Source organism: Triturus cristatus, chromosome 3_2, assembly GCF_964204655.1.
Source record: "Triturus cristatus chromosome 3_2, aTriCri1.1, whole genome shotgun sequence".
In the NCBI taxonomy this organism is placed as follows: Eukaryota; Metazoa; Chordata; class Amphibia; order Caudata; family Salamandridae; genus Triturus; species Triturus cristatus.
In genome coordinates this window covers 1,089,036,598-1,089,063,854 of record NC_140584.1, presented here as the reverse complement: position 1 = coordinate 1,089,063,854, position 27,257 = coordinate 1,089,036,598, and the positions used below count along the sequence as shown (strand labels likewise).

General features: G+C 49.8%; 2 protein-coding genes across 2 annotated transcripts in view; both read right to left on the bottom strand.

The window, feature by feature from the left end:
* Positions 1-27,257, bottom strand: part of LYRM9 (LYR motif containing 9) — a 373,929-nt gene that overhangs the window by 249,385 nt on the left and 97,287 nt on the right. The window lies entirely within an intron of this gene.
* Positions 19,115-27,257, bottom strand: part of LOC146859182 (GPI-N-acetylgalactosamine transferase PGAP4-like) — a 104,827-nt gene continuing 96,684 nt past the window's right edge. The window contains exon 2 of the mRNA XM_085649859.1: positions 19,115-22,115. Coding sequence (XP_085505985.1) covers positions 20,865-22,013 — 1,149 coding nt within the window. The 5' untranslated portion in view covers positions 22,014-22,115 and the 3' untranslated portion in view covers positions 19,115-20,864. The remainder of the gene's footprint in view (positions 22,116-27,257) is intronic.

The following is a 27,257-nucleotide window of genomic DNA, read 5'->3' as shown; positions in this document are numbered from 1 at the left end:
AGCTTACCCGATCGAAAAATCTATTGATAGAAACAATGCTTGTTTACATGATCTCTGAATACTGTCCATAAGATGAAAAAGGCGTTTAGTATTATCACCCCCTTGTCTGGTAGGAATTAAGCCGGCCTGATCAGGATCCACTATCCCCGCCATCAGTGGATTTAGACAAGCTGCCAAGATACTGCTGAATATTTTTGCATTGATATTTAATAGCGAGATGGGTTTATCTGACCCACATTCAGTGGGGTCCTTGGATGGTTTTAAGATTATCGAAATAGCCGCTTCCGGCATGGAGTCTGTTACCGATCCGATCTCCAGGAATAAAATGAATAATCTGGTCAAATAGGGTGCCAGCTCCTGACATAAAGTCCTGTAGAATAAGGCACAAAAGCTGTCTGGGCCCAGAGCCTTCTGAATTTTTAGGTGGGCAATTGTAGAGATTACCTCCGCTATGCGTATTGGTGGATATAGTTGGTCTGCTGTAGGTTTCGGCAGACTATAGAGTGAACATTTCTCCAAGTAGGAGCTGGGTTCTACTAGTGGGGGATCCTGCCCGGAATAAAGAATTTGATAGAAGGTTCTAAAAGTGTCTACTATTTGTGGATCAGTATAGACCTCTTTTCCTGTGGGACTTTTGATCACAGTCATCGATGAAGCCAGCGTTTTAGCCCTAAGCCTCTGCGCCAATAGCTTGCCACGTTTGTTGCTGCTCAGACAGAATTTATGCCGTAGCCTAAGGAGTGCATACTCTGCCCTATCTAAATCTAAGCGTTTCCATAAAAGCCTATTTTTTTCTAACTGTCTCCATACTCTCGGGCCCCCGTTCTTTTGTGTATGGATTCCATCTCAGATACTTCGCGTTCCAAGGTATGACGCTTTTCCCGAAGGACCTTATTCTCTGCAGCAGAGATTGCGATACATTCCCCTCTCATCACCAGTTTCAGTGCCTCCCAAACAGCCGCCATGGAGGCAGTTCCCACATTGTTCATATGCAGATATTCTGTCTGTCTGTGGGAGACTGCAAAAGGCTCTCCCTCAAGCGCTATCTGGGTGGTTTGTTTGGCCGTGATTTGCGTGGATGTTAACCAAAATTAATGCATGGTCAGAAATAGATCTAGGTTCTATAGAAGAGTCTGCTAGATGGGGCACAAGTGACTTGGAGGCAAGAAAATGATCCTGCCACGCGTACGACTTGTGAGCCGCTGAATAATTGGCGTATTCACCACCGGGGGGTAAAGGATTATACCTAACATCTCGAAAGCCATTCTCTGCTAGCCACCCCGGTCCCTCAGGTGAGAAGGCCCCCGCCTGGATCGACCTCTGCCCTGACCGGTCCATCGCTGTGTCCTTAACCAGATTAAGATTGCCTCCCACCAGGACAGCCTTGTCTGGAGATGATAGTACCTCTGTTAAGGCTTTAAGGACAAAAAACTCCTGCTGTGTGTTGGGGGTATATGTAGAGGCTATCGTGATGTATGTGTTCTCCCATAAGATTCTAATTGCAAGTAAGCGCCCATGAATTTCAGCTAGTGTGGCCACCACCTTCCCAGGGAAATTTGCTCTAATCAGAATTGCAACCCCATTCATCTTAGCCGGGCCTGAGGACCAAACTTGCTGTGGAAAGCGGCGTGTTCGCATGCACACTGTATCTTTTTGAGAGGTGTCTCCTGCAAGCAGATATCTCTACCCGAATTCTCTAACAGGGAGAGGATCGCAGACCGTTTCACCTGATTGTTCAGGCCTCTAACATTGAGGCTTACAACCTTTAAGTCCCTACCTATACTGTGACATCAGGGTTGGTGAGCTATATGGCGTGCATTTCTCCTCCAAGGTCCCATCAGACCGTATTGGGCTTACTTTAACTTCAGTGAGAGAGTGTGAAGACCTTTAGTGACTGGTGCAGGTAAAAATAAAGGAATAACAACACCCAAAAACAAAATTAACACCTCATGTCCTAAAACATATTAAACATAAAACGACAAAAGTTAGTCTACGTGGGGAAACCCATAGGGGTCATGGCACAGCGGAATATCTTCCTAACTCAGCACCCAACCTCCTACGCTTGGCGAGGTAGCATCTACCATCAGTGAGCATCAAGCCGATTCAGCAGGTCCCCCCCGCTCCACCTCGTGTAAACCATCCTGGCGCATGCTGCAAAGTTATTTCAGGGGAAAGTCGGTCGATCCGGCGACCGGGACAGCAAGGTGATAACCCCCTCCCTTTCTTTAGCAATTGTTGCCGGATCTGGCTTAAGCTTAGAGGTAGGCGTGCCGACCAGGTGCCATCGCGAGAACTTATGTGAAGAGGTCTCTCGAGGGCCGCCATCATGATCAGCTGCGTAGGAGCCCGCTAACCCCAGCACCTCATGTGCCTCCTTTTGGGAGCGAAGTTGCCTCAGTCGTCCCTGGTATTTGAAGATAATTCTGAAGGGGTACCTCCAAGAATATGAGATTCTCTGCTCTCAGAGGCGAGTGGGTATAGCACGAAATCCTTGTTTCTTGACGAGGGTTGACGCCTCTAAGTCCTGGAAAAAGGTAGGAGCGTGTCCTTGAAATTGGATGGGTTGTGTCTCTCGTGCTCTACGAATGATCTTCTCCTTCAGCTGGAAATCATGGACACACACAAGTATGTCTGGTGGTGGAGCCTTATTTCCTCTTGGAAGGCCCACCCGATGTACTAGATCCAACTGCATATCTTTGGTATGATAGCTGCCCAGGACGTGGTGAACAAGAGCGAGGACATAGGCCCTGAGATCGTCTCCTTCGGCCTGCCAAGGCATGCCCCTAATATGTACAATATTTCGCCGAGAACGATTCTCAAGGTCCTCAGCATGAGCGAGCAAGTGTATGTGCTGATCCTGTAGACGGATAAGCTCCTGTTGCATCACTGTGATCTCCTCATCTCTGCTGATGTCATGCTCCTCTAAGGTTACCACTCGCTCCCCCACCCCTTCTAGATCGTGCCTGAGCTCCTTCAGATTGGTGGAGAGTTGAACTTTAATTTCTTGGAGATCTTTCTAGAGGGACATAAACAGCGTTGTCATAAAATCTGTGGCTGCCGGGCCATCAGCACCTTCAGCCACCTCTTGCTGACCCTCTTCACTGTGAGCCCCCATCCGCTGGGTCGCTCACCCCAGATTTCTTCAGCAACATATCTTTCTCTGATCTGTCTTTCTATGCATGTGCTGTGGCCATGGCGATGTCTGGTATCCGGTAGTACTCCTTCTCATGGTTTAGCGCCTGTGGGGTCCCGCAGATGTTTTGATCCATTGCTAGGTCTTAATGCGCCTATCACTCTCCCCAGCACCCCCCAGACCCTTGAGGTGGTCCCTCAGCTCAGATTCCTGTGGTCACCTGGGCCTACACTGCGGGAGGGTGTTTCATCCAAGGTTGGTCCCCTTTCTTGCTCTGCTCAGGCACTCTGCAGACTTGGCCCCTGGATTGATTAGTGCACGGTCCATGACCCAAAAAGAGAGTGCCTTAGTTGTATGCTCTTGTGCCCCTTTCACACCCTGCTCTCTCAATGTGCAGATTCGCAGGCCTCACTTCCCCCTGCCACCAGCACAGTAGGAACTTCTCTGCAGTTTTGCTATGGGAGGGGGACAGGGTTCCGTGGGTCCACAATTCCTACTCAGTGAAGATTGCCCGCTCTTGGGGATCTATCTGGTGATGCGCAGGTGCTTCTAGGCCGCAGGGCGGCTTATTCAAAATAGCGGCGTGTAAGTCACTTCGGCCCCTTTGTGTTGTGTGAGTCCCCAGGGCAGTTGCTGGACAGTCTTCCCACCAGTCTGGGCTCTCATCCACTGCTTCCCCTCTTCTCAGGGAGCATCTATTACCCCGCGGGAAGCTATAGGCAGCCGGTTCCTTAATATTTGATATCTTCCTCTGACCTCTAAGTATTGTGCGGTAGCTGCGATCATCCCACACCGCGTCCCGCTGCCAGTGAGGGTGGCCAGTTCTATACTAGGCCGCTGTTCTATTCCGCCCTGGTAAGCTCTGCAGTGCCACGTGCTCCCACCTACCGTCTCTCAGGCCGGCGGGGCCCCTCCGGGTGGACGGGCCTTAATTCACTCCCGGTAGACTGGACAGGAGAGGGCTGAGGTGCTCATGTCTATTGGGGGGGGTGAGGGTGGGGTGGTCACTACTGCCTTCTGCAATTTTGGTGTCCCAGGAGTGCCGGATTTTGCCTGCCTGGATGGTCTTGAGTACCCACCAGCCCGACCAGTGAGCTCAAGGGCACGTAACAATCCGCTGCAGGGGAGACCGGACACACTGCATGCGCCAAAGATGGCTGGCACCTCTCCACCCCGCAGGCTGTGCCTGCCTAGGGGTGCTGGTCCGTGTCCGAAAGGGCAGCCGGGGCCACAGTCACTCACCTGATGGGCCGCGGCAGGCGATGAGCAGTCCTCAAACCCCCAAGGGGTAAGCCTCAAGATGGCGGCCGTCGTTCGCCATCCCTCGTTGCCGCACCCCACCGGCCTCAGAGCGGCAGGCATCGCTTCAGAGTAACACTGGGGACTTGGGTACCCCCTGGTCAGGCCGCTGTAAAGTGCAGGGGACTCAGCGACCCATGGAGACCGGTCGCGTGCCACTGATGCAAGCACCAAGATGGCGGCCGCCGATTGCTGCCCGCCACCATGAACTCCAGCAGTCCAGGCCTCCAGCCGTTCACTCAGCATTCTGAGGCCAGGTGAGCCCTACAATGTCCGGGAGTAGGTGTGAGTATCTCAGGCCGCTGACACTCTTTCGGTGTGCTGAGTTGCTGCTCAGCGAGCCCCAGGGACTCTGGGCCTCCGTCTCCCTTATATGGTCAAGTCAAGTCAAGTCAAGTCAGTAAATTTATATAGCGCGCTACATACCCAGAGGGTCTCAAGGCGCTTGAGGAAGGGTGGGGACTTACTTGTCAAATATCCACGTTTTAAGTTGCTTTCTGAATGCTAGGTGGTTCTGAGTAAGGCGAAGGTGAGTGGGAAGTGAGTTCCAGGTTTTAGCTGCCAGGTAGGAGAAGGATCTACCTCCCATGGTGGTTTTGTTGATGCGAGGTACAGTGGCAAGGGCCTGGTTGGAGGATCGTAGCTGGCGGGGGGGGGGTGTAGAAGGACAGTCGTGTGTTGAGGCATTCGGGTCCGATTTCGTAGAGTGCTTTGTGTGCGTGGGTTAGGAGGCGGAAAGTAATCCTCTTATTGACGGGGAGCCAGTGGAGGCTTTTCAGGTGACCAGAGATGTGTTCTTTACGCGGGATGTCTAATATGAGCCTAGCTGAAGCGTTCTGGATGCGTTGGAGTTTTTTCTGGAGTTTTGCGGTGGTACCGGCGTAAAGGGTGTTTCCGTAGTCCAGTCGGCTCGTGACCAGAGCATGGGTGACTGTTTTTCTAGTTTCGGTGGGGATCCAGCGAAATGTTTTTTTGAGCATGCGAAGAATGTTGAAGCAAGATGAAGAAACGGCGTTGACTTGTCTGTTCATCGAGAGTGAGGAATCCAGGATGACGCCCAGGTTCCGTGCGTGGTCTGTCGGGATGGGTGCTTTTCCAAGGGCCTCTGGCCACCAAGAGTCATCCCAGGCGGAGGGGGAGGTGCCTAGGATGAGGACTTCTGTTTTGTCTGAGTTCAGTTTCAGACGGCTGTGTTTCATCCATTCGGCTACTTCTTTCATTCCTTCATGCAGGTTGGTTTTGGCGGTGTTAGGGTCTCTGGTGAGTGATAAGATCAGTTGAGTGTCGTCGGCGTAGGAGATGATGTTGAGGTTATGTTGGCGTGCGATGACCGCGAGGGGGCTCATGTATACGTTGAAGAGGGTGGGGCTGAGTGAAGATCCCAGATGACTTCAGTGGCCTCTGACTTGAATGGTGGAAGGCTGACTCTCTGGGTTCTTCCGGTGAGGAACGAGGTGATCCATTCCAGTGCTTTTCCTTGGATTCCGACGTTTCTGAGACGTTGTAAAAGGGTGCTATGACAGACCGTGTCGAAGGCTGCGGAGAGGTCGAGGAGGATGAGGGCAACTGTGTCTCCATTGTCCAGTAGAGTTCGAATGTCGTCTGTTGCGGCGATGAGGGCGGTTTCAGTGCTGTGCTTGGTTCGGAAGCCGGATTGTGAGGAGTCGAGGGATTTGTTGGTTTCGAGGAAGGCGGCGAGCTGGTTGTTGACCGCTTTCTCGATGACTTTGGCCGGGAATGGGAGGAGCGAGATGGGGCGGTAGTTTTTGAGTTCGGTGGGGTCAGCTGTGGGTTTCTTCAGAAGGGCGCTGAGTTCGGCATGTTTCCAGCTTTCCGGGAAGGTGCCGGATTTGAGGGAGCAGTTGATGACGTCTCGGAGGTGTGGTGCTATGACGGAGTCTGCTTTGTTGAAGATGTGGTGAGGGCATGGGTCTGTGGGGGATCCTGAGTGGATAGAGTTAATCAGACGGATGGTGTCCTCAGTGGAGATTGGCTTCCAGACATTGAGGCAATTCGGGGGGGGTGGGGGTCCTGCAGGGGGTTGGGTGGGTTGGTTTCTGGGTCGGTTGTCGAAGCTGTTGTGGATGTCTGCAATTTTGTTGTGGAAGAATGAGGCTAGGGAGTCGCAGAGGGCTTGAGAGGGGATGATGTCGTTGGAGTTGGCCGAGGGGTTGGTAAATTCCTTGACGATGTTGAATAATTCCTTGCTGTTGTGGGCGTTGTTATCTAGTCGGTTCTTGAAAGCGGCTTTCTTGGCATTCCGGATCAGTTGGTGGTGTATGCAGGTGGCGTTTTTGAAGGCGTCCTTGGTGCTGGTGGTTGGGTCTTTTTTCCAGGCCTTCTCAAGGGAGCGACAGAGTTTCTTGGATTTCTGAAGATCATCGTTGAACCAGGAGGCCTTCTTGCTGCCTAGTTTGATTTGTCGTTTTTTCAGTGGTGCTAGGATGTCGGCGCTGTTGGATAACCATTGGGTGAGGTTGGTGGCTGCTTGGTCTGGGTTTGAGGAGTGGGCTGGGGGGTTTTGCAGAAGCGATGAGGAGATCTGGTCGGTGGTGATTTTGTTCCAGTTTCTTAGCAGAGTGGGTTGGTGGTGGATGTTGGATGTGGGCTTGTTGTAGGTAAAGTGAACGCAGCTGTGGTCAGTCCAAAGGAGAGCTGTGGTGTGGCTGAAGGAGATATGTTTGCTGGAGGTGAAGATAGGGTCGAGTGTGTGACCTGCGATGTGGGTGGGGGTAGTGACAAGTTGTTTAAGTCCGAGGTTGGCGAGGTTGTCCAAAAGGGTGGTGGTGTTGCGGTCGTTGTTCTTTTCAAGATGAAAGTTGAGGTCTCCCAGAAGGATGTACTCCTCGGAGGGGAGCGCGTGTGGAGTGATGAAGTCCGTGATGTCTTCACTAAATTGTGCGCGGGGTCCTGGTGGTCTGTAAAGGAGGGTGCCTCTGAGCGTGGTCTTGGGGTCGGTGTGGATCTGGAAGTGAAGGTGTTCAGAGTTGGCGAGATTGACGTCTGAGCTGGTTGAGATGCGGATGGATTTCTTATGGACGATAGCGATGCCTCCTCCTATGTGGCCGGTACGGTCCTTGCGAATGATCTTATAGCCTTCCGGGATGGCAATGGTGATGTCTGGGGCTGAAGAGGCATTCATCCATGTTTCTGTTAGGAAGGCTACGTCCGGAGAGATGGTGTCTAGTAGATTCCAGAGGTCAATGGCGTGCCTGTGGATCGATCGGGTGTTGAGTAGGATGCATTTTAGATGGTGGGGGTCGGTTATATGTTTTGTGTTTGTGGATGAGGAGTTGTTCTTGGTGCCGTCGAACTTGCAGGAGTTGCAGGAGAAGGGTCCATGGGTGTGTCCAGGGGCGGCTTGGACGCAGTTGGGGGAACGGCCGGGGTTGAGGGCTAGGAGGGTGGTGGCATCGTAAGTAATGCGGGAGGGGTGGGCATTACGAGGACCAGGGGGAATGGCGCTGGGCGCGGTCCAGGCGCGGACGGGCGTAGACGGGCTTACCTTTGGCGCACCTTCGGCGCGACAGGGGCGCGATCGCTGCGCGTGAACGCTGCGCGCTATTGCATCTGTCATATAAGGATAGTGGAGGGGGAGGGGCGAGGGAGGAGCTGCTGGGAGGCGGGTGCGTGGTGTAGGGGGCGGGCTCCGGCCACAACAACAACAACCCAGGTAATGGCGGCTCAAAGGCAATAGCCGACCGGGTTGGGGAGGAATAGTTAAATAATTAATCTGTGGTGAGTAGCGGGGCGCAGACAGTCAAGCAGACAGACAAAGCGCTATCTCTATGAACAAGGCACTGTGAAAAAATAACGAGTTTCAATCGATGTAGGCACTCTCACAGCGCTAGCGAGATACAGTAAATTCAAGCAAGCAGAGTCGCAGTTGAATAATGCTTCAATCAAAGTATGCACAGTAGCAGCGCTAACGATACCCAGCCAGCGTTAAGGGAGGAGCAGGGCAGGAGGGAGCGACCGTGTCCAACAGAGTCAGGACGGTCACAGCGTCGCGATGTGCACGGGGAAGCCTTGCCTCTGAGTGGGAGGGAGGAGCTGCTGGGAGGCGGGTGCGTGGTGTAGGGGGCGTAAGTGCGTGGTGTAGGGGGGTGGTGTAGGGGGGTGTAAGCCTCGTCACACCTCGGTGTCCGTCTCAGACGCCAAACCGCTGCTGCTCCTGTTCGTTCCAGCACCGCCGGTGTGCCAATCACCAGCCCGTCTTCCCTATAGCAGATTAGTGCCAGGAACAGGCAGAAATGCAATGCTTATGTGTGGCGGAGCCAGAGGGACACAAATATGTGTCCTATCCAGCTGCCACCTTGGCCGCACCCCCCTAATTGGCCATGTTTAGAGCCAGGCCGATAGCATGAAAGCGGGCACCATTTTAGTTGGTGTTTCATCTTTATGCATCACGACCAGCTACTCTATTTAATGGGGCTGGTGAGCGGATAGGCCACTGGCACACCGAAGGCAAGCCCATCTGTGCCAGTCTGCGAGGTCAAAATTCTGCCCCTTTCAGCTCAGACTGAACTCTCTTCACCGGAGCGACCTTAAAAAGCGTCCCACCACTCAATGGAGCCGGCTAGCTTGCCTTAGTAAAAGTTAACTGTGCCGCTATAAACTCTGCATCCCCCTAAACATACAGACGGTCCCCATGTTGCAGAGAGTCCTCAAACTACAGCTCCATTTGGGAATAAGGGTGCCTTGTATCAGCCACAAAACCTCCTGGTTGATGTCCCTTCTAAATTACAGGTTTTTATCTAAACGCAGTTTAGAAATATTCACCCTGATGGAAGATCAACACTCGCAGCATTATTCCTGACAGAAATATGGCTGAATGAGTACAGCAGGCCATACTTTGTGATGTCTCTCCCACTGCGATATGCGATGGCAAGAAATGATCGAATTGGTAAGAAAGGGGGAGGCGTCGCCATTATTTTTAAAGATAATTTTGAATGTAGATCCTTTCCAATGAACATTGCAGGCTGTGAAAACGTGATGTTTTTTATCAAACTCTCGCACTCATTCACATTTTCAGGTCTCCTCCTCTATAGACTTTGGGGCCTGCTATAGAATTTGTATGGACGATTCAGGAAATCATAGCACGTCACAGACTTAACTCAGCGAACTTCACACTGCTGGGGGACCTGAATATTCATTTGGATGACAACACCTGCACACAGGCATTATATCTGACACACAACTTAACAGCAATTCAGCTTGCACAACTAGTTGCGCTTCCCACACACAATAAAGGACATATATTAGACCCTATATTTACCAACTTCACCAGTCTAATGGTAAATAACACCAAACCTTATCTTGGTCAAATCATCGGCCGGTTGAGTTTCCCATCAAAGGACAGGAACATTTAAACCTTAGAGCCCCCTGTTCTAAACTGACCAAACAGCGGTCCAACCTTGACATTACACAAAGGATAGAGACATTTCAAATCTCAGCACGCACCCAGGACAGTGATGTTAACACTGTCTACCGGGCGTTTGAGGAATCGATTGAGTCATCTTTAGAGACATTGATCCCAAGAACACTGCAGAAGTCTCCTTGAACCAGTACCGATGTTACATGGTTCACATATGAGATCAGGAAGCTAAAAAAGGAATACAAGAGGGAGGAGGAAAGGAAATGGAGACACATTGCGATGAAGAGAGAAAAGTTATCTATAAAAAACATTGAAATAATATCAACATGCAAGAAGGAAAGCTAGGCTAGCAGACTTCGTCAACAGTATTTCTCAGTCCTCCCAAGCCTCCAAAGAAATCTGTGATTGTAAATTTCTTCCTGAAACCAAAAGTTGCATGAGCAGATCCTCTCCCCTTCAACGAACACTGTGAAGAGGCTGCCGTGGTATATGATGTACACATATGTAAGTGGACACCCTGCACCAGTCCAGACTGCTTATGGTGATTTAGGAGGTCTTAGACAACCATAGAAAGCTCTCTAAGTGGTATCTGTGGAGAGCAGCCTTCAGGCTAACTCCAGAAGCAGTGTAAAGCAGCTTGTTTTACCAGAATGTAATCTTATAGGTATAGATTAATTGAAAAAGAACCATGCAAGTTATTTATAAAAATATGTATTTATTACGTAATACTCTCTAACACGTTTGGATATCTCCTACCTGGAGATATGCACAATGCACACAATACTTTGCATAGAAATCATGTAAATAGCACAGAATACACAGTGAACCCCAGGGGTGGACCACACCATATATTAAGAAAGTGGTAGAAGAACCACGACTCGTGTCAAGACAATGTCTAGAGGACATAGATGTGCTGGGCCCCCAAGGAACCACCCAAGGTGAGTGACTAGGAACCCCATGGAGATCGTGTGCAGTGTGGGAACATGACCACGTTCTTCGTACAAATCAACGTGTAAGTCGTGGTTGGACTTTTAAAGAAAAAGGATTCCCCAGTGGACCCTGAAGAAACCCTGTGGAAGACAGAAGGTTGAAGAGCCACTCCACTTGTGGATACCCTCGTATCCATGTTACCTGCACCAGGGAAGCCGGATGCAAAGGGGCGAAGTGGTGTCAGAAACTGCCGTCGTTTCCAATGGAGGACTTCAGGAAAGTGCGGCTGCTGGAAGAGGAAGTGGAACCCGAAGGTGGATTCTAATTGAGAGGAACCTGCAAGCAGGGGGCCAGAGTCTATGTCACTCAGGAGTGACCAGGAGACCTGGAAGATGAATGCCCACCAATGTCGTGTGTTGCGGGAGAGGTGGCAGTGACCTTGACTCTGCAGCTGTGAGGACCAGGCGATGCTGAGGAAGACCAGGAGCCGGGCACGAGCTGTCCCATGTCAGATGTCAATAGCTGAGGGATTGGTGTCCGTCAGAAGCACCAACAAGCCTTGGCAAACGTAAACAACGTGGTTGTCAAAGAAGGTGCAATGTCGGGACCAGCAAGGTCCAGGGGACTCACCACAAGCAGTGGAGTCAGGGTAGGCCCCGAGCAATCAGGGGAGCCCAACAGAAATAAAGATGACCCTCAACAAGACCCACAGGCCGGAGGGACTGGAGTCGAAAGAGGAGCTGGAGCAGCGCACCAGAATTTGCAGGCCACAATGCAATCGATGAGGTGTGGACGAAGATTCTTGTCACTGGAGATGCTCGAGGTTGGGGCAACTTGGAGCCCGAACATTTTGATGGAAGGAAGCCAACAAGCCTTGGCAATGGCAAATCAACACGGTGCACAGGGGTTCGGTTCCTGCAGCTCCCATGAGGGATACTGGCCTCAAACTTGGTGAGAGGGCAGGGTAGGCCTCAAAAGCTGTGGAGACCCACCAGCTGTGTAGTTGAACCTTTTGGAGTCCGTGGGAGCTCTGGACCAGTCAGCTCGGTTGTGGTGCCTGCGAATACTGGGAAGTGACTCCATCACTTCAAGGGAGATTCCTTCAAGTGTCTTGGATACCCACAGGCCTTGGAAGGTTCTTGTATGGTGCACAGGCACAGACAATGCAGTAGACTGAAAGGGGGACACAGTCGAGCCCAAACAAAGTCTAGAGTGCCCAGGCGGTAGAAGTTGAAGTGGGGTCTGAATTGAATTGTGTCCCACAACGAATCCAGGAACCCACCAACAGGTAAGCTCTTAAGTACCTTAAGGAAAGGGTTGGGACGATTCAGGAGACCCTCTCAGGGGAGGGTCTGGACAGTGGGGAGGTTACTCACATGTCCTTTGTCCAGATTTGCACCAGAGCAGGAGCGTTGGCTCCCAGAGCTGGTATGAACTACACTATGCATGGGGACACTAATGTTGCGCCCTTCATGCAGACTGAGTGGTGCTGGCAAGCGTGGTCACACCTCCCTGTGACAGGATACCTATTGTTCTGCGTTCCCTTGCTCAAGCTTGGCTCAGCAGCAGAAGGGCAGAATCGTGTCTTTCCGGGTCAAGAAGACTGGTACCAGGAACATGGAGAGCCTAACGGAGGGCTCTTCCAGTGCTTCGAATCATACCTCCCACACCGTTTACAGTGTGGGAGGTATGATTCCAACATGTTTGATACCAAACATGATAGGATTCGTTGCAGCCAGTTTTGAGATGGTCATCGTGTAATAACACTGTGCCCCTCTATATGATATATGGCTGTTTCACTTACAACCCGGGAGAATGGACTCCGTAGGCTGTAGGGGTGTCCTGCCCATGCAGGGCTACCCTCATACTTAGAACCAAGCACCCTGCCTTCAAGATTGTAAAGGCCTGCTATAGGGCTGACATAGGTTTTAAGTGCAGTTACTCTAGATTTAGGAAACCTATATCTTTCGTAAGTGGTGCTAGCACCAGCTTCCACAGGCTGCAATGACAGTCCTGTAGTTACAGTTTGAATGGTCTCCCATGGGTGGTATAATACATTCTACAGCGCGTGGGGGACTTCTGGGGTACCTATGCCCTGGGTACCTTAGTACCATATACTAGGGACTAATATCCTATCCAATCTGGGATGTACCCAAGTACTGAACATAACAATTTAAGGGAGAAAGCAGAGCGACTGGGGTCCTGATTAGCAGGATCCCAGTCAGACTAGTCAAAATAAGCTTAGCAACAGGCAAAAAGTGGGGGTAACCATGCAGAAGGATCCTACCTTCCTACACAAGGTCAGCCTTATTTATGAGTACCTGGTAGGGGACCTAGACCCGCATCTTACAGCTAATGGGTGTCTACTAGATAGTAAAGCCACTCCAGCTGTCTTGACTTTTCCCCAGCTAAGCAGCAATGTCATTTGGGAAGCAGCAAACACAATTAAATCTGGATCCCCCCTTGGGCTTAGCTCCCATAAATATTATACTGAAAGGAGGAGATATCATTCTACCTATCCTGACTACCATGTATAACTTATTGTTGGAAAAGGGGCAAGTCCCTCACCCCTGAAAGCATGAGAATATTAGTCCACTGCTAGAAAAGCCCTCCTTACACCCTGACAAGGCAGAGAACTAAAGACCAATATCTCTGTTCCCAGGTGTCAGCAGCAAGATTTTAGAGAAACTGGTCAACTGTTATCTGACCAATTGTTTGAAAACCCATAAGCTTCTGAATCAGACTCAAACAGGTTCCAGACCCGGATATAGTACTGAGGTTTCTCTTTTACCGGCCACAGAAGACCTCAAGAAAACCACAGATTAAGGTGGCTTGGATGCACTCATCCTCCTTGACTTGAGCGCAGACTGCAACACTGTTTCCCACTCTATCCTTCCACATAGGCTGGAGGCACTAGGAATCACAGGCAAGGCGTTAAAATGGCTGACCTCTTTTCTTGACAACAGAAGCTTTCAGGTCAGAGAAGGACTCTGCTAGTCGGAGGTCCACCAGCTTAAAGCTCCACTCTTTTCAATATGTATGTGTGCCCCTTAGCAGATATTATTTGCTCATCTGGTTTCACAATGGTGCCGTATGCCGATGACACCCAGATTGTTGTCTCCTTGGCACCAAACATCAGCCTAACAGCGGCAAATCTGTTCACCTGTCTGGAACAATTGGATGGCCACCAGGTGCCTTAAACTAAATGGCAACAAGACGGAGGCAATGGTGGTAGGGAACAACCCTTCCCTTTGGGATCACTTTATTTGGCCCCCATGCCTGGGTGACCATCCTTCCCCAAAAGTGCAAATAAAGAGTCTTGGAGTGTTCTTGGATAAAGACCTCACAATGGCCTCCCAGACTAAGAAATTGGTAGGGACGTGCTATGGTCTTCTAAAAGCTCTTAGGAAGACAATCAAATGGCTCCCCGCGGAAACCCGGAGAATAGTAATACAAGGCCTTATACTGTCGTGATTGCATTATGGCAACTCGCTCAACCTCATCAGTCCTGCTTATGTTACCAGGAGTCTGTAGGTTATTCAAAATGCGGCAGCTAGAGTTCTGTTGGGTCTTCCAAAATCACAGCCTACACGCCCGGTCCTGGTTAGCCCTCATTGGCTCCCAGTAAGGAAAATAATAGAATTTAAAATACTCTCATTTTACACAAAGTAAAACATGCTCAGGGCCCACATATCCTTAGTTATCTCATCGTCCCACAAAACAATTTACAATAAGGTCGAACAGTCACTTCCTTCTGGCCACCCCCAGAATCAAAAGAGCTAGAAGTGTAGGGCGCTATTTTGCTTATCTGGCATCCAAGCCCTGGAACTTCCTCCCTGTTCACCTAAGATCTAATGGCAATCTGCTCAGTTTCAGGAAGCAACTAAAGACCTATTTGTTCACATAATCAGCGTATTATCTCTCTCATGACTCCTGCTAGGCCTGGGAAGCCCGTGTCTGGGTATCAACCCGCTCTGCAAGAATCTGTAACATAACACATAACAAAGATCAAAAAGAATTAATTCTGAACACTCTAAAAGACCAATCAGCCATTCTCTTCACTTACTGCAGTTTTCTGGTGTGTCTCAAACCTCCAAGGTGAGCTGCCCTGTGTTTTTATCCTTATGTGCGTAAACATCTAATTACACTGAACCATTCTTTATTCTTTAAACAATGAATTATGCATTATCTGCAGCAACTTCTTAATCTGTGTGGTCAAAACGAAGCTCGCATACTCAGATGTACAGCCTATTTGGCTGGCTGATTGAAGGTTCTCCTTCTGATATGTCAATGAACCTGTGTGTTGGTCACCAATTTGTGTCCTGGATGCTTATGGAAAGTAACATTGAAGGAGGTTTAAAGCGCCCCGCATTATATTGCTAAGATGAGGGGTGCCAAAAACAGCTGAAGATTACATTCTGGTATGAGTGTTGCAAGGCTAGCAATAATAGTGAGGAAAGGAGCTGGAAACTGGGTTAAACATTTTAAGGCCTAGCTTGAGTTGTAAGGCTATCTCTAATTTGTCAGACACTCAGCAGGTTGTAGGTGTTTCAAGTAAAGCTGGCCAAGATAATTTTGATGTATGGTGGTACAGGAGTTACATTTTTGCATGTAGGTTTCATGAGGGAGGATGTCAATATTTTGGTGTTAAATATAGTTGTGAATATGGTGTGCTTCTTCCTCAGCCCATTACCGGCTAAGTCTATGAGTGTGGATGATTCTTGTATGGCAGAAAGACACAATGATTCTTATGGTGTGGTGTGCATGTTGTGGTCAGCTCATTCGCAAGCCTAGTCATTTTGAGGATTGTAATTTAAACAAGTGACCTTCTATTTGTATGCATTTTATTGTTTTGCCTTCATTTTCTTTGTTTGAATGAGGAAAACAAACGAGATCACTCATTCTTATTTTCGTTGTTCCTACTTTTTGCCGGTCTCTTCTCCTTGGTTATCAATATTCTCGGGTCACAGCACATTTTATATTAAATTATAGTTCCCTGGAAAGGCATGGGGGTTATGACAGTGATGCTTGGATAGGTCTTCTGTATCTACTTTGTTGTGACGGCTTTGGGTTACTTCCTATTGCTAGTTAAATATCTTTATTAGAATTTCTGTGCATGGCTCATTTAAATAGCAGGGCTACATGTTCTCTCAGGATCTTTTTAAGTTCTGTCCACTTGCACACCTCATAAATCAAAGTGAGTTTCATAATGTTTTAGTCATGTAAATATGGAGAAACGACATACGTGATATTCCTCGTCATTATTGTTATGAAAGTCTCTCCTTGTGCTACCTTACAATGAGGTTCAGAATATAACTTCACATGTAAAGTACTTCACAACAGATAAAGTACTTCACAACAGATTAATACATTTTTAAAGTGAGCATAAGGACAACTAACACAATATACCAGTTCATGGCATGGTACATGTTCTCTCTCCATATCTCCTAGCCTTGCCTTCTTCTGTGTGGATTAGCGTATAGAGGAATCAAGAGGTGTGCCAACTTGTCTGTGCCTATGAAAAGCCAGTAAGTTACGTTATGCTATGTCGATTTGCATAGTGCACTAATCACCCGTGAGGGTATCCAGACGACTGAGCAGGTGTGTAGTAGTGTGGTCTCTATAGAGTTATTCAAAGAGCCATGGATTCTGCTAGCAGAACTCCAGAAATGAGGAGGAGGCTCTGTTGTGGGAGGCCATCTTCTGTTTTGGGTGTGAAGTAGGAGAACGAGCGTCCTGCTCTGCTATTGTGAATGCAAGTGGCGTGTGCGACTGAAGTGAGACTAAGTTTAGGAGTCCTGCAGGCTGGTAAAAGTGTATGCAGCTCATCAGGTATCCTGGCCCAGTGCTATGCAAGACTTTGTAAGTGTGCCTGAGGTATTTGAAGTGGCTGCGTTTGTGAATGGGAAGTTACTGGAGCTCTCGGAGGTGCAGCGAGATGTGGATGCGGCATGGGAGATTGAGTAGGAGTCTTGTGGCGGCGTTCTGGATGGTCTGAAAATTTTGAATGGTCTGAAGAGCTGCTTGGAGATTCTGGTATCAAGTGCGTTGCTGTAGTCAAGTCTGCTTCTGATGAGTGCTTACATGATGGCGCGTCTGGTGTTCTGTGGCAGCCAGTTGACGATCTTTCATAGCATAAGTAGGTTGTGGAAGCAGGCAGTGCTCATTGCGTTGGCTTGTGCTGTTATGTTGAGCTTGTCGATAGTATGAAACCCTTGATTTCTGGCATGGTCGGTGAGTGTTTATCTTAGCTCTGTTCCACAAGGAGATCCTGTTTCCAAAGACCAGTGCTTCCGCCTTGTCAGGGATGAGCTTCAGGCAGTAGGTCTCATCCATTCTGCTACCATGGACATGCGATTGGTATAATTGGCTCTGGTGGTGGTTCTCTTGTCTGTCAGAGAGGATGAGTTGTGTTTCATCAGCGTAGGAGATGAGGGTGATGCCTTGGGATCATATGATTTTGGCGAGCGGAGTCATGTATATGTTGAACAGGGTAGGGCTGAGAGTTAATCCCTGGGGGAGTCTGCTTTCCCCCTCCGACGTGAGGGTGGCTATCTGACTTTTTGGGTTCTTCCCATGAGGAAGGAGCAGATCCAGTTAAGTGCAGGTCTTTGGGTGCCGAGCTCGTGGAGTCTTCTGATGAATGTGTTGTGTGAGACCGTGTCAAATGCTGCTCAGAGAATGAGGGCTGCTGTTTCTTCTTGGTCCAGGACTGTCCACATGTCTTCGGTGGCTGTGATGAGTGCTTTTTTCTTAATCCTAAATGAGTGTTGTCCAGTAGGTGGACGTGTTCAAAGTGGGCTGTGAGTTGCTTTTTGATGGACGTCTTTATCACTTTGGCTGGGTAGGGGGACAGGGAGATAAGACCAAAGTTGCGCAGTTGACTTGGGACGGCCACCGGCTTCTTGAGAAGGGCGCTGACCGCTGCATGCTTCCAGTCTCCCGCGAATGTGGCAGATACGATGGAAGTGTTAATTATGTGGTTGAGGGCGGCGCTGATGGGTGATGCTCCAAGGTTGTAGACATGGTGGGGCCATGAGTTTGTAAGGAATCCTGGGTGGATGGTCTATATGATCTTTGCTGTATCTTCTCTAGTGAGAGTTTTCCTTTTGATCAAGTACCCGTCTTGGTTGGTGATGGGCAGGTTTGCGATGAGATGGATAGGGTCTGGTTTGTGTGTGAAGTTGCTGTAGATGTTTGAGATATTGCTGTGGAAGAAGTTTGATAGGTTGTTGCAGAGTTCTTGGGAGAGGGTGATGCTGTTGACAGAGGTCAAGACTGTGGTGAATTCCTTGACGATCGAGAAGATTTCGTTAAAGCGGCTGGAGCTCTCTTCGATGCGTTCAGCTAGCACTCTTTTCTTGGGTGTTTTTTCGATTTCTGGTGGTTGTGTCTGAGTGCAGCCATGAAGGTGGGTCTGATGGTGGTCTCATGACTGGCTCTCCATTTTCTTTCTAGCTGTTTGCAGTGTTGTTTAGAGTCGTGAAGGTTCTCCGAGTACCACCTGGCCTGCTTGTTGGTTCTTCTTTGCTTGTTGGCTTTGATAGGTGCAAGAGCATCTGCACAGTTCTTGAAGTTTGTGATGTCCTCGCTGAGCTTATCTGTAGGGTTAGGTTGATCCATACTGAAGGCATTGAGCCAGTCCGCTTCAGAGATTTTGCCCCAGCTGCGCCTGGGTAGGCTGACGCTGGTGGTTTTCTTGACCCGTAGTGCATTGATTTGGAAGTGAATGATGGAATAGTCGCTCCACGTGAGTGGTGAGATGAATTATACATGATGATGCCGCTAATGGTGAAGATGGAGTCTACTGTGTGTACTGCAATGTGTGTTGGTTCTGTGACAAGCCTGGTTAGTCCAATTTTGTTCACGCTTTTGAGGAGTGGTTTGGAGCAGGGGTCAGTCCTGTCTTTAAAGTGGAAGTAGATGTCACAGAGGATATTGTAGTGAAGGCTTTGGAGCAGATGTTGAAAGAGGCAATAAAGTCTGGGATGAGGCTGGTGTAGGTGGCATGCGGTCTGGGTGGTCGGCAGGCAAGGGTTCCGTTCAGGGTGAAGTTTTCAGAGATTTACAGCTTGAAGTACAGTTTTTCTATGAATGAGGTGGCACTTTCTGTGGACATTTAGCACTTGATGGAGTCTGTAGATGACTGCAAGTCCTCCTCCTGGATTGTGATGGCAGTTCTGTTGTGCAATCTTGTAGCCCACTGGGATTGCTGTGGCGATGTTTGATTGCTGATGTGGAGTCGAGCCAGGTTTTCATCAGGAATAGGAGGTCCGGTGTGTCGCTGCCCAAGAGGCCCCAGATTTTGGTTGCATGTTTGCTGATTGATCGTGTGTTGAGAAACATGCAGGGGGGGGGGGGGAGTATTGGGGTGTGGGTTTGATGTAGCGTGTGGTGAGAGGTGGGGGTGTTGCTGGTGCATGCTTGGGGTTTGTGGGTAAGCTGCTGCAAGGGAACCGGCAGAGGGTGCAGGGGAAGGCTCGTAGAGTGGTGTGTGGCGCACCGTGCACAAGAAAAAAAAAAAGATACATCCTAGGTCGAGCGATCAAAGGAAGGCTGCTTGGTATCGCTTGGAGGCGATCGAGCCAGGGTTTGTGGTGTTGGGCACGGTTCAGGTGTGGATGGGTGCAGACAAGTCTGCCTATGGCCCGCCAGCAGCGTGCACACTGTGCGCTTCTGCTGTGCAGCGGAGGGGGAAGAAAAGGCGGGAAGGAAATGTGACAGGAAGAGCAGGTAAGGACTGAGGGAGGTGAGAAAAGGCACTGGATGGGGGTGAGGGGCTGCAGGTACAGCAGCAGAGAGGGCTGAAAGCCTGAATGGGTGAAAAAGACACAAGAAAACGAGTGAAAAAGGCACAAGGGGTGAAAGAGAAAGCAAACAGAAAAACTGTTGAAAAGATTGACAAAAGCGAGTAAAATGAGCACAAAGGCACAAGAGCCAAGAGATGAAAGAGAAAGCAAGCAGAAAAAAAGAATGAAAGATTGACAAAAACGTGAAGTGAAAGAGCAAAAGGATTGGTTAAAAGAGAAAGGAGAAAACGAGCGGGTCAAAAGTGGACAGAAGAAGGGAGCGCAGAAAGAGCAAGCTGGGAGCCTTCAGGCAAGGAAGCTGGGTCCAAACAGGCCTCGACTGGTCGGAGAACCATTCACATGTAAGTGGGGGCTGGGCCTTGGCACCTGCTAGGCTGGCTGCACTGGGTTAGTCTCAGTAATGTGTAAGACTCACCTAACTTATGAGTATCTTACACCTTGAAGCCACGTGAAGGAAACACCCACTGTCAGTCCAGTAGATTAAACAACGGACTGGTGCTTCTTAAAGGCTGGTAGGACTGTATTAGTGCCAGTTACCAGTCAGGCATGTTAGAGGTGTAGCCTGTCTTGAAATGTGCAGGATGGGTAATAGCTGGGTCAAAAGTTCACTGTTCAGGAAAATGCTGCAAACAGGCTGGACAACCATCAGGTTAGACAGATTCTTAATTTCCCATCCCACTCAGCAGAGTGATTTCTTAGGATATGTGTTTTACAGACTAACAGTAACACTAACACTTCGCCCATGAAAAGTATACATCTCAGCGTGCTCGTGCCCGAGAACCACAAACTTATGTCCTTCACCATAAGTCATAAAATTTAATTTAGTTAATCAAAAAACTTTACTAAATGTTCATCAAAATACCACATATTACCCCTTCATCACAGTTTTTATCATGTGCCACTTTGCATGTTATCTACAATGTACAAGTGTAAGATGTGGGCTATTGTTGAGCAGATATACTCTGAAACCTTAGTGGGACGTGGGCCAGAATTGAGTAGGTTTATCCTCAAACCTGAATGAGACCGGGGTAGATTTGAGCAGCACTCTGAAACCTGTGAGAGATGTGGGTTAGATTTGAGCAGGTGTATCCTAAAACCTACGTGAGAAGTGGACTTGATTTGAGCAAATATATCCTGAAACCTGTCAGACATGGGATATCCCAGAACCAGCGTGAAATGTGGGGTAGATTTGAGCAGGTATGTCCTGAAACGTGTATAACACCACCAGTTTATTTAGTTGCCAGAATGCCTTTGGGGGGGGGGGGGGGGGGGGGGGACTGAGTGAAGTTGGACAGTACCATTTTCACAATCACTTTCATGTAATCCTCCCCCTTGGGAGGCTTGAGAAGAGTCCTATGTGCTGCACCAGATTGGGTTCCACCACTACAGCCCATTCCTCGGTCTGCTGCAGGACAGAATAAAGGGCTATGTCCTTTGCAAAGCCCGGCTTGCATTTGACCTTTGACAGGTAGCCAAGCACCCGCTGAGCTGATGAAGTAGAGTAAAGCATGGCTTGCGTACAGCACTCCGTGGCAGGCGCCAGATTGTAGAGTGAGGGAGACAGACGGCGCAATTCTAAGAGGTAGTGGCGGCCTAACATTTCCACCAATACCATGCTGTAAAGGGCAAAGAAGATGACGGTACGCCAGGTGGGGCGTGTCTGTCTACTGACCTGGGCATAAAACAAGCTGAAGATTGTGCCCACAAACATTCCAACACCCACCCACTCCAAAATCCTCATGGGCTCTGGGTTCAGATAGTTCTGCAGACGTTCTGGGTGATAGAGTTTAACATACAGAGCACCTCCAAGAGGTGTCATTGGAAAGCGGAACAGCAGAAGATAGTTCAGCACTTTGAAGATGTCTGCTTCGGGTACAGCATCATCCTCCACCAGCAACACATACTCAGGACTGAAAGACAATAGTGTCTCTTCTAGACAGTAGATGTAATCTTGTTTCTCCTTCTCAAAAGAATTGGTGTGAATGTGTTGAGGGTCAGTGGTAATATATTGAGCGTCAGTGTTGTTCCGCTCAGTGTGATGGAAAATCCTGTTCAAAATCATAGCATCCTCATGACTACTTGGCTTTCGATCAACATTGCAGATAAAGAGGTGTGTACGTGGACAGTCATTTCCACATTCCACCAGGAGGCGATGAAAGCGTGACACCACTTGCATTAAGTAATGGTACTGGGGCGACCTCCGGACAGTGATGACTGTGATTACCAACCGCGTCTTGGCATCCGATTCCCCAGGGAGACGAGGTGACAATGTCACATTCATGGGTGGAAGCAGTTGCGTCAGATACTCAACAGCTGCTTGGCCTTCCTTCATGCTGTGTGACAGATGCTCCCTAGTCATGAGGTTAATCTGATTGGGGGTGATGACAAAGAAGGTCACCACCAACAACAGGGTTCCCTGTAGTCTTGGACTGGACAAACAGGACCTTCTCACTTGCTGGACCATTTTGTAATCTAGGAAAAAATTGGTTCATTTATTCTGCTCCTTCAGCTGTTATTTCGTCAGACTGAGGCGGTTCAACTTCACCATTCATTTGAGTTAGACATCCTAGAGAAACAAACAAATATGTTCCAGACATGTTAATGAGAAAGATTTATATTTTAAGCAATGAATCATTGTAGTAATATAAGACAGAACACCAACTCTTACATCTTGCATGAATACTGAATGTTATGTCTAGGAGGATGACCATACTATTGCTTGAGGAGGAGTACCTTTTTCAACAGGGGTACAGACTATGCAGGTTATAGACACATTTAGACCTTGGAGGAACAAGAGTACCAACATAAATGGAAAACGCTCCCACCCTTCCAAACTCATGTTTAATGTGGCCTAACAGCTACAGCAGGCGACCCCAAAGCTCGGAAACCAGGTTCGAGACTTGACAGAGACACTCAACATCCTGTGATTCTGAGCAAACCACTTAATCTTCCCGGGCCCCACAAAACAAATGTATCCTTGTGTAACGGAACTGGTGCTCATGTAAAGCGCTCTGGTACCTTCGGGTCGAGTTTGCGCTATATAAAACTCCCCAAAAAAACGTTTTTTTGCCTCAAATGGCTCTCTCGTTGGAAACCACTAACCTGACCACCTGTCTGACATAACTGCTAGTTCACAGGGACATGCGCCAAATTCTAAATTGGGAGGGGCAATAGAAAAAACTTCCTCCATGTCGGCTAATTGCTATTTTGAATTTTTTGCAAGTTGGTACCGGCTACCTAGCGTCTTGCGGCCATCAAGGTAACACTTGCGAAGTGGGCAGACAGCCGGTGTAGGGTCAAGCAGGACCCGGGGAAGCCACCACAAACACCCGCTACTCTGTAGCAGTGGCCCCGCCTGCCCCAAGACAGCGTAGGGGCTGCCGCGGCCTCGCTGCACACCCCGCGAGGGAAATGCACGGATTGAAGATCGCGCGACTCCCCGAGAGGTGGTGGGGGGCAATTTAGCCTTGTATAAGCTGCTAGGCTGCCCCCACACCGCAGCGGAAATGAGAAATTAAAAGCTGCTCAATTAATATACGGAGGCTAACTGGCTGAACTGCAAGAACGCTGGTCTTTCAACTACAAGGAACGGGTTCGAGGCCCAGCGCCACACCTCTACCTGGATTGTTATCTTCTCAAAAATCGGACTGGACTGTGAAATAGTATAATAGCAACTAGTTTGCAGCAAAATCTTTAGAAATAACAGCCACTAGTTTGCAGCAAAGTCTTTATACCCCTTGGTGCATTGTTGCTGTGGCTGCACCCTGCCTGACCCCGACCTGAGACCATCACAGTATGGCAACCAGAAGGGAGAGAGCAGAGATCAGCCAGCGGTGTTGGGGGATTTATTGCAGGAGATTAGGGCACCATCGGAGGCGCGGCGCACGGAAGCAGCTGGCTGCAAACACCGAGAGGAGGAAGCCGAGAGATGATGCACGCAGCCATCTGGAGCTGGGGGTTGCCCGGCAACCAGGAAGAGGCAGAGGGCCCCAGCGAAGGCGCCAAGGAAGCCTCCTTCCAAGAGAGGGTCCAAGAAGGACGACCTGCCGTCTGTGGCCATCCCGGCGGCGGCAGGGCCAAACAGCGAGGCCAACTCAACGAACGGTGAGCATATTGGCGCAATAGTGTAAGAATGATTGAAAGTTTTGGCCTCTTTGCTCTTTAAGGGTCTTGTGACACAGGGGCAGGGGGCACGGACACACCACCGCAGGTGGGAGTTTCAGGATTACCATGGCACCGAATAGACCCATGCAGCACGCGGCAAGAGCGCATGCGGGGCCAGCCGGTGGGGCCAACCGACAACAGCTCCCAGGAGCGTGAGGCAGGGTGGGGTAGTCGCATCCCCCATAGAAGCACGGGGTAGCACAAACAGACCGACTGACCAAGGCAGAGCGGGCCAACCCCCTGATGCATACACCAGGCCATCCCCAGATCCTGCTACACAGGCCACAAGGGCCACAGGATTAGTATGCCTCATCCCGCTAGCAGTCAAGGAGAGAATATGGAGGAAAGAGTTTATAGATATTTTTCCCCTGTTAGAGATACAACTGGAGGGACTGGACCTAACAGTATGCGATAAGAAGGATGATGATAGGAGAGAAAGGAGAGGAAAGAAAGGAATTTTGACAACTGGTTGTATGCTTTCAGAATCATGGCTTGCATTATTGTAGACATTCCCTCAGAAGGCAGCAGACCTGTGGCTGTATGAAGCCAACATTCACGGGGCGCACAGGCAGTTGCCAGGGGACGCATGGTTCGAGTATGATAAAGGCTTCAGAATAAAAATGCAGACAAGTTGGAATAGAATGAGGACATTTCTGGTTTCATTCATAAAATGGTGGTGGCAAAGGAGGTCAAGATCCGGAGGAGTAAGAGCGAGCAGCCCTTTCGTGCCTCCTTTCACAAAGGCAAGGGCAGGTCATTGCACAGGCCAAAAACGTATAATAGCTGGAAACCCCCCCCCGCTACTGGTGGGCAGGACGCCATCTGCTGGAAGTACGAGGCCAATGAATGCACATGGGGAGCCTCTTGTAAGTTTCAGAACATTTGCTACACCTGCCGGGGAGGGGGGGAAGAGGGGGGGAGGGGAGAGACACCAGGCAGCAGGGTGCAGACGCAGGAAAGACCAGCAAGGGGACAGTAAAAAGAAAAAGCAATAACAGTGACGCAGGGGGAGCAGCTAGGCTAGCACAACTGAGCAGTTTTTGGCTAGCTGCATCCCCCATTGACACGACCCAGCTAAGGCAGCTAGCTAACAAATACCATAACAAAGACTGCACGAGTATGCTAGTGAATGGTTTTGAAGAAGGTTTCGTTATTCCATGTGAGGGGCCCTTTCCCACATACAACCCATGCAATCTAAAATCAGCGCTGCAACACCCAGAGATAGTGCACCAAAAGATAGAGGAAGAGAGAACCCTGGTAGGATCGAAGGCCCCCTCACCTCCCCGGTCCCAAAGGGGTTGGTGATCTCTCCACTGGGAGTGGGCCCCAAGAAGGAGGTAGGGTAATACAGGCTCATTCACCACTTTTCCTTCCCTGAGGTGGGAGTCAGTTAACGATGGCATTAGCTCAGAGATATGTTCAGTGGGCTACGCGACAGAGGAAGTTGCCATTGACCTAGTAAGGGCAGCAGGTGAAGGGGCCCTCTTGGCGAAAGCGGACCTTGAGTCTGCATTCCGCCTCCTCCCGGTCCACCCAGTTAGTTTTCACCTGTTGGGTTTCCAGTGGGAAGGGCCAACCTATTTTGACAAAGCAATGCCAATGGGGTCTTCAGTGTCCTGTGCATATTTTGAGCAGTTTAGCACCTTTTTAGAATGGGCACTGCATGACCTTCACCCCGCAGGGGCAAGCTGCTCTACCTCAACGATTTCTTGTTTGTGGGGCCCGCCGTCAGAGGAGTGTTGTGAGACCCTGTCAGCATTGAAGGAGCTAGATGGAGAACTGGGGGTGCCACTGGCAGCAGACAAAACAGTAGGTCCCTCCACACAACTCACTTTTTTGGGGATTGAGCTCGACCGAGTTGCAGGAACGTCCAGGCTCCCAGATGCTAAAGTAGGGGAATTCAGGGACGACATATGTAATTTGTGTGGTAGGGAAAAGGGTACCCTCCGCGAGTTACAACAGCTAATTGGAAAACTCAACTTTGCGGCCAGGATCAAACCTGCCGGCAGGTTCTTTGCCAGACGCCTAACCCAGCTAACAGCTGGGCTGACGCACAGACACCACCACGTCAGGTTGGGGGCAGGGGTCAAACACGACCTTATGATGTGGGACAAGTGGTGCGCCGGGCGCTGGCCAGACAGCTGGCATACATGGGGCGCCACCTGCAATATTACATTTTTGGAGTTGTTCCCTATTGTTGTGGCAATGGCGGTCTGGAAGCGGGATTTGAGGGATATGAAAGTGACTCTCTGGTCTGAAAACAAAGGGGTAGTGCAGGCAATCAACAGAGGCACAGCCAGGAGTTCAGATATATTGAGGCTAATGCGTCACTTGGTTCACTTACAGTTAGAAGGGAACTTGGAACTGAAAGCGCGGCATGTACCGGGGGTGGAGAAAGCAGTGGCGGACGCCCTCTTCCGCGGTCAGATGCACACATTCAAGGAACTCTCTCAAAGGGCGGAGAGGGACATGACCCCCTTCCCAGAGGACTTATGGTCCATAGCGGGTCAGACTTGTCGATCCAAGTGTGCCAGGACCTGACGCCAGACTATGCCAGGCGCTACAGAAAATATGCAGAGACAGTGATGCGAATAGGCAACATCCAGACACTGGGCAACGCAAGCGAGACAAAAGGGCAGTGGAACAGTTCTTTCAGTGGGCATTTACAAACGGAAAGTCAAAGTCTTGGGCCCAGGCCCACCTGTCAGCAGTATCGCATTTTAATCACGGGCCAGGACCCCACGGCCTCCTACTACATCAAGGCAGCGATGAAGGGTTGGAGGCGGTCAGAAGGGGTAAAAGAGGCTAATCGGAGACCCTTAGACTTCAATAAATTGACCTTACCCTTGGACACACTGGGGGAAAGAGCAAAGGACACATACGAACTAACCCGTTCAAAGCAGCCTTCGCGACCGCATTCTTTGGGGCATTTATGGTTAGCAAACTAGGACAGGACCCGCGGGGCGGTGTCTACAGATGGCCGATGTTAATTCTGGAGCGGCAGCGGTAGAGCAGCGGCTGAGAAGGTCTAAGACCGACCAGGCGGGCAATGGGACAATAGTAAGACTGGAGTGCATTACAGACCCTTAATACTGCGCAGTATGCTGCCTGCTGACTTACATGGCATCACGTCCAGCGGGTGAGGGCCCCCTGTTCCAACATAGAGATAGGACCCGCCTAAGTAAATTCCAGTTCACTGCAGTGATGCACCAAGCGCTGAGTAGAGCGGGCCTCCCACCGGCCTCCTTTGGTTCTCATTCATTTAGGATTGGGTCGGCGACCACTGCCGCCCAGCACGGGATGTACGTTGGTAGGGTCGCCCGGGTATGAGAAGGGACCAACTCCCAGCGGCACTTGCAGAGCTACAGGCAGAGGCAGTATGGCACTCAGACGTGCTAATTATCCACCTGGGTGGGAACGACTTAGCTGGCTGGGGAGAAAAGAGATACTCCTCGCCATCCAGGCGGATGTAGCAGAGACGGCTCGGCGCTTCGAGAGCACCATCATCGTTTGGTCCGAGTTGATTAGCAGGCTGGTGTGGCGT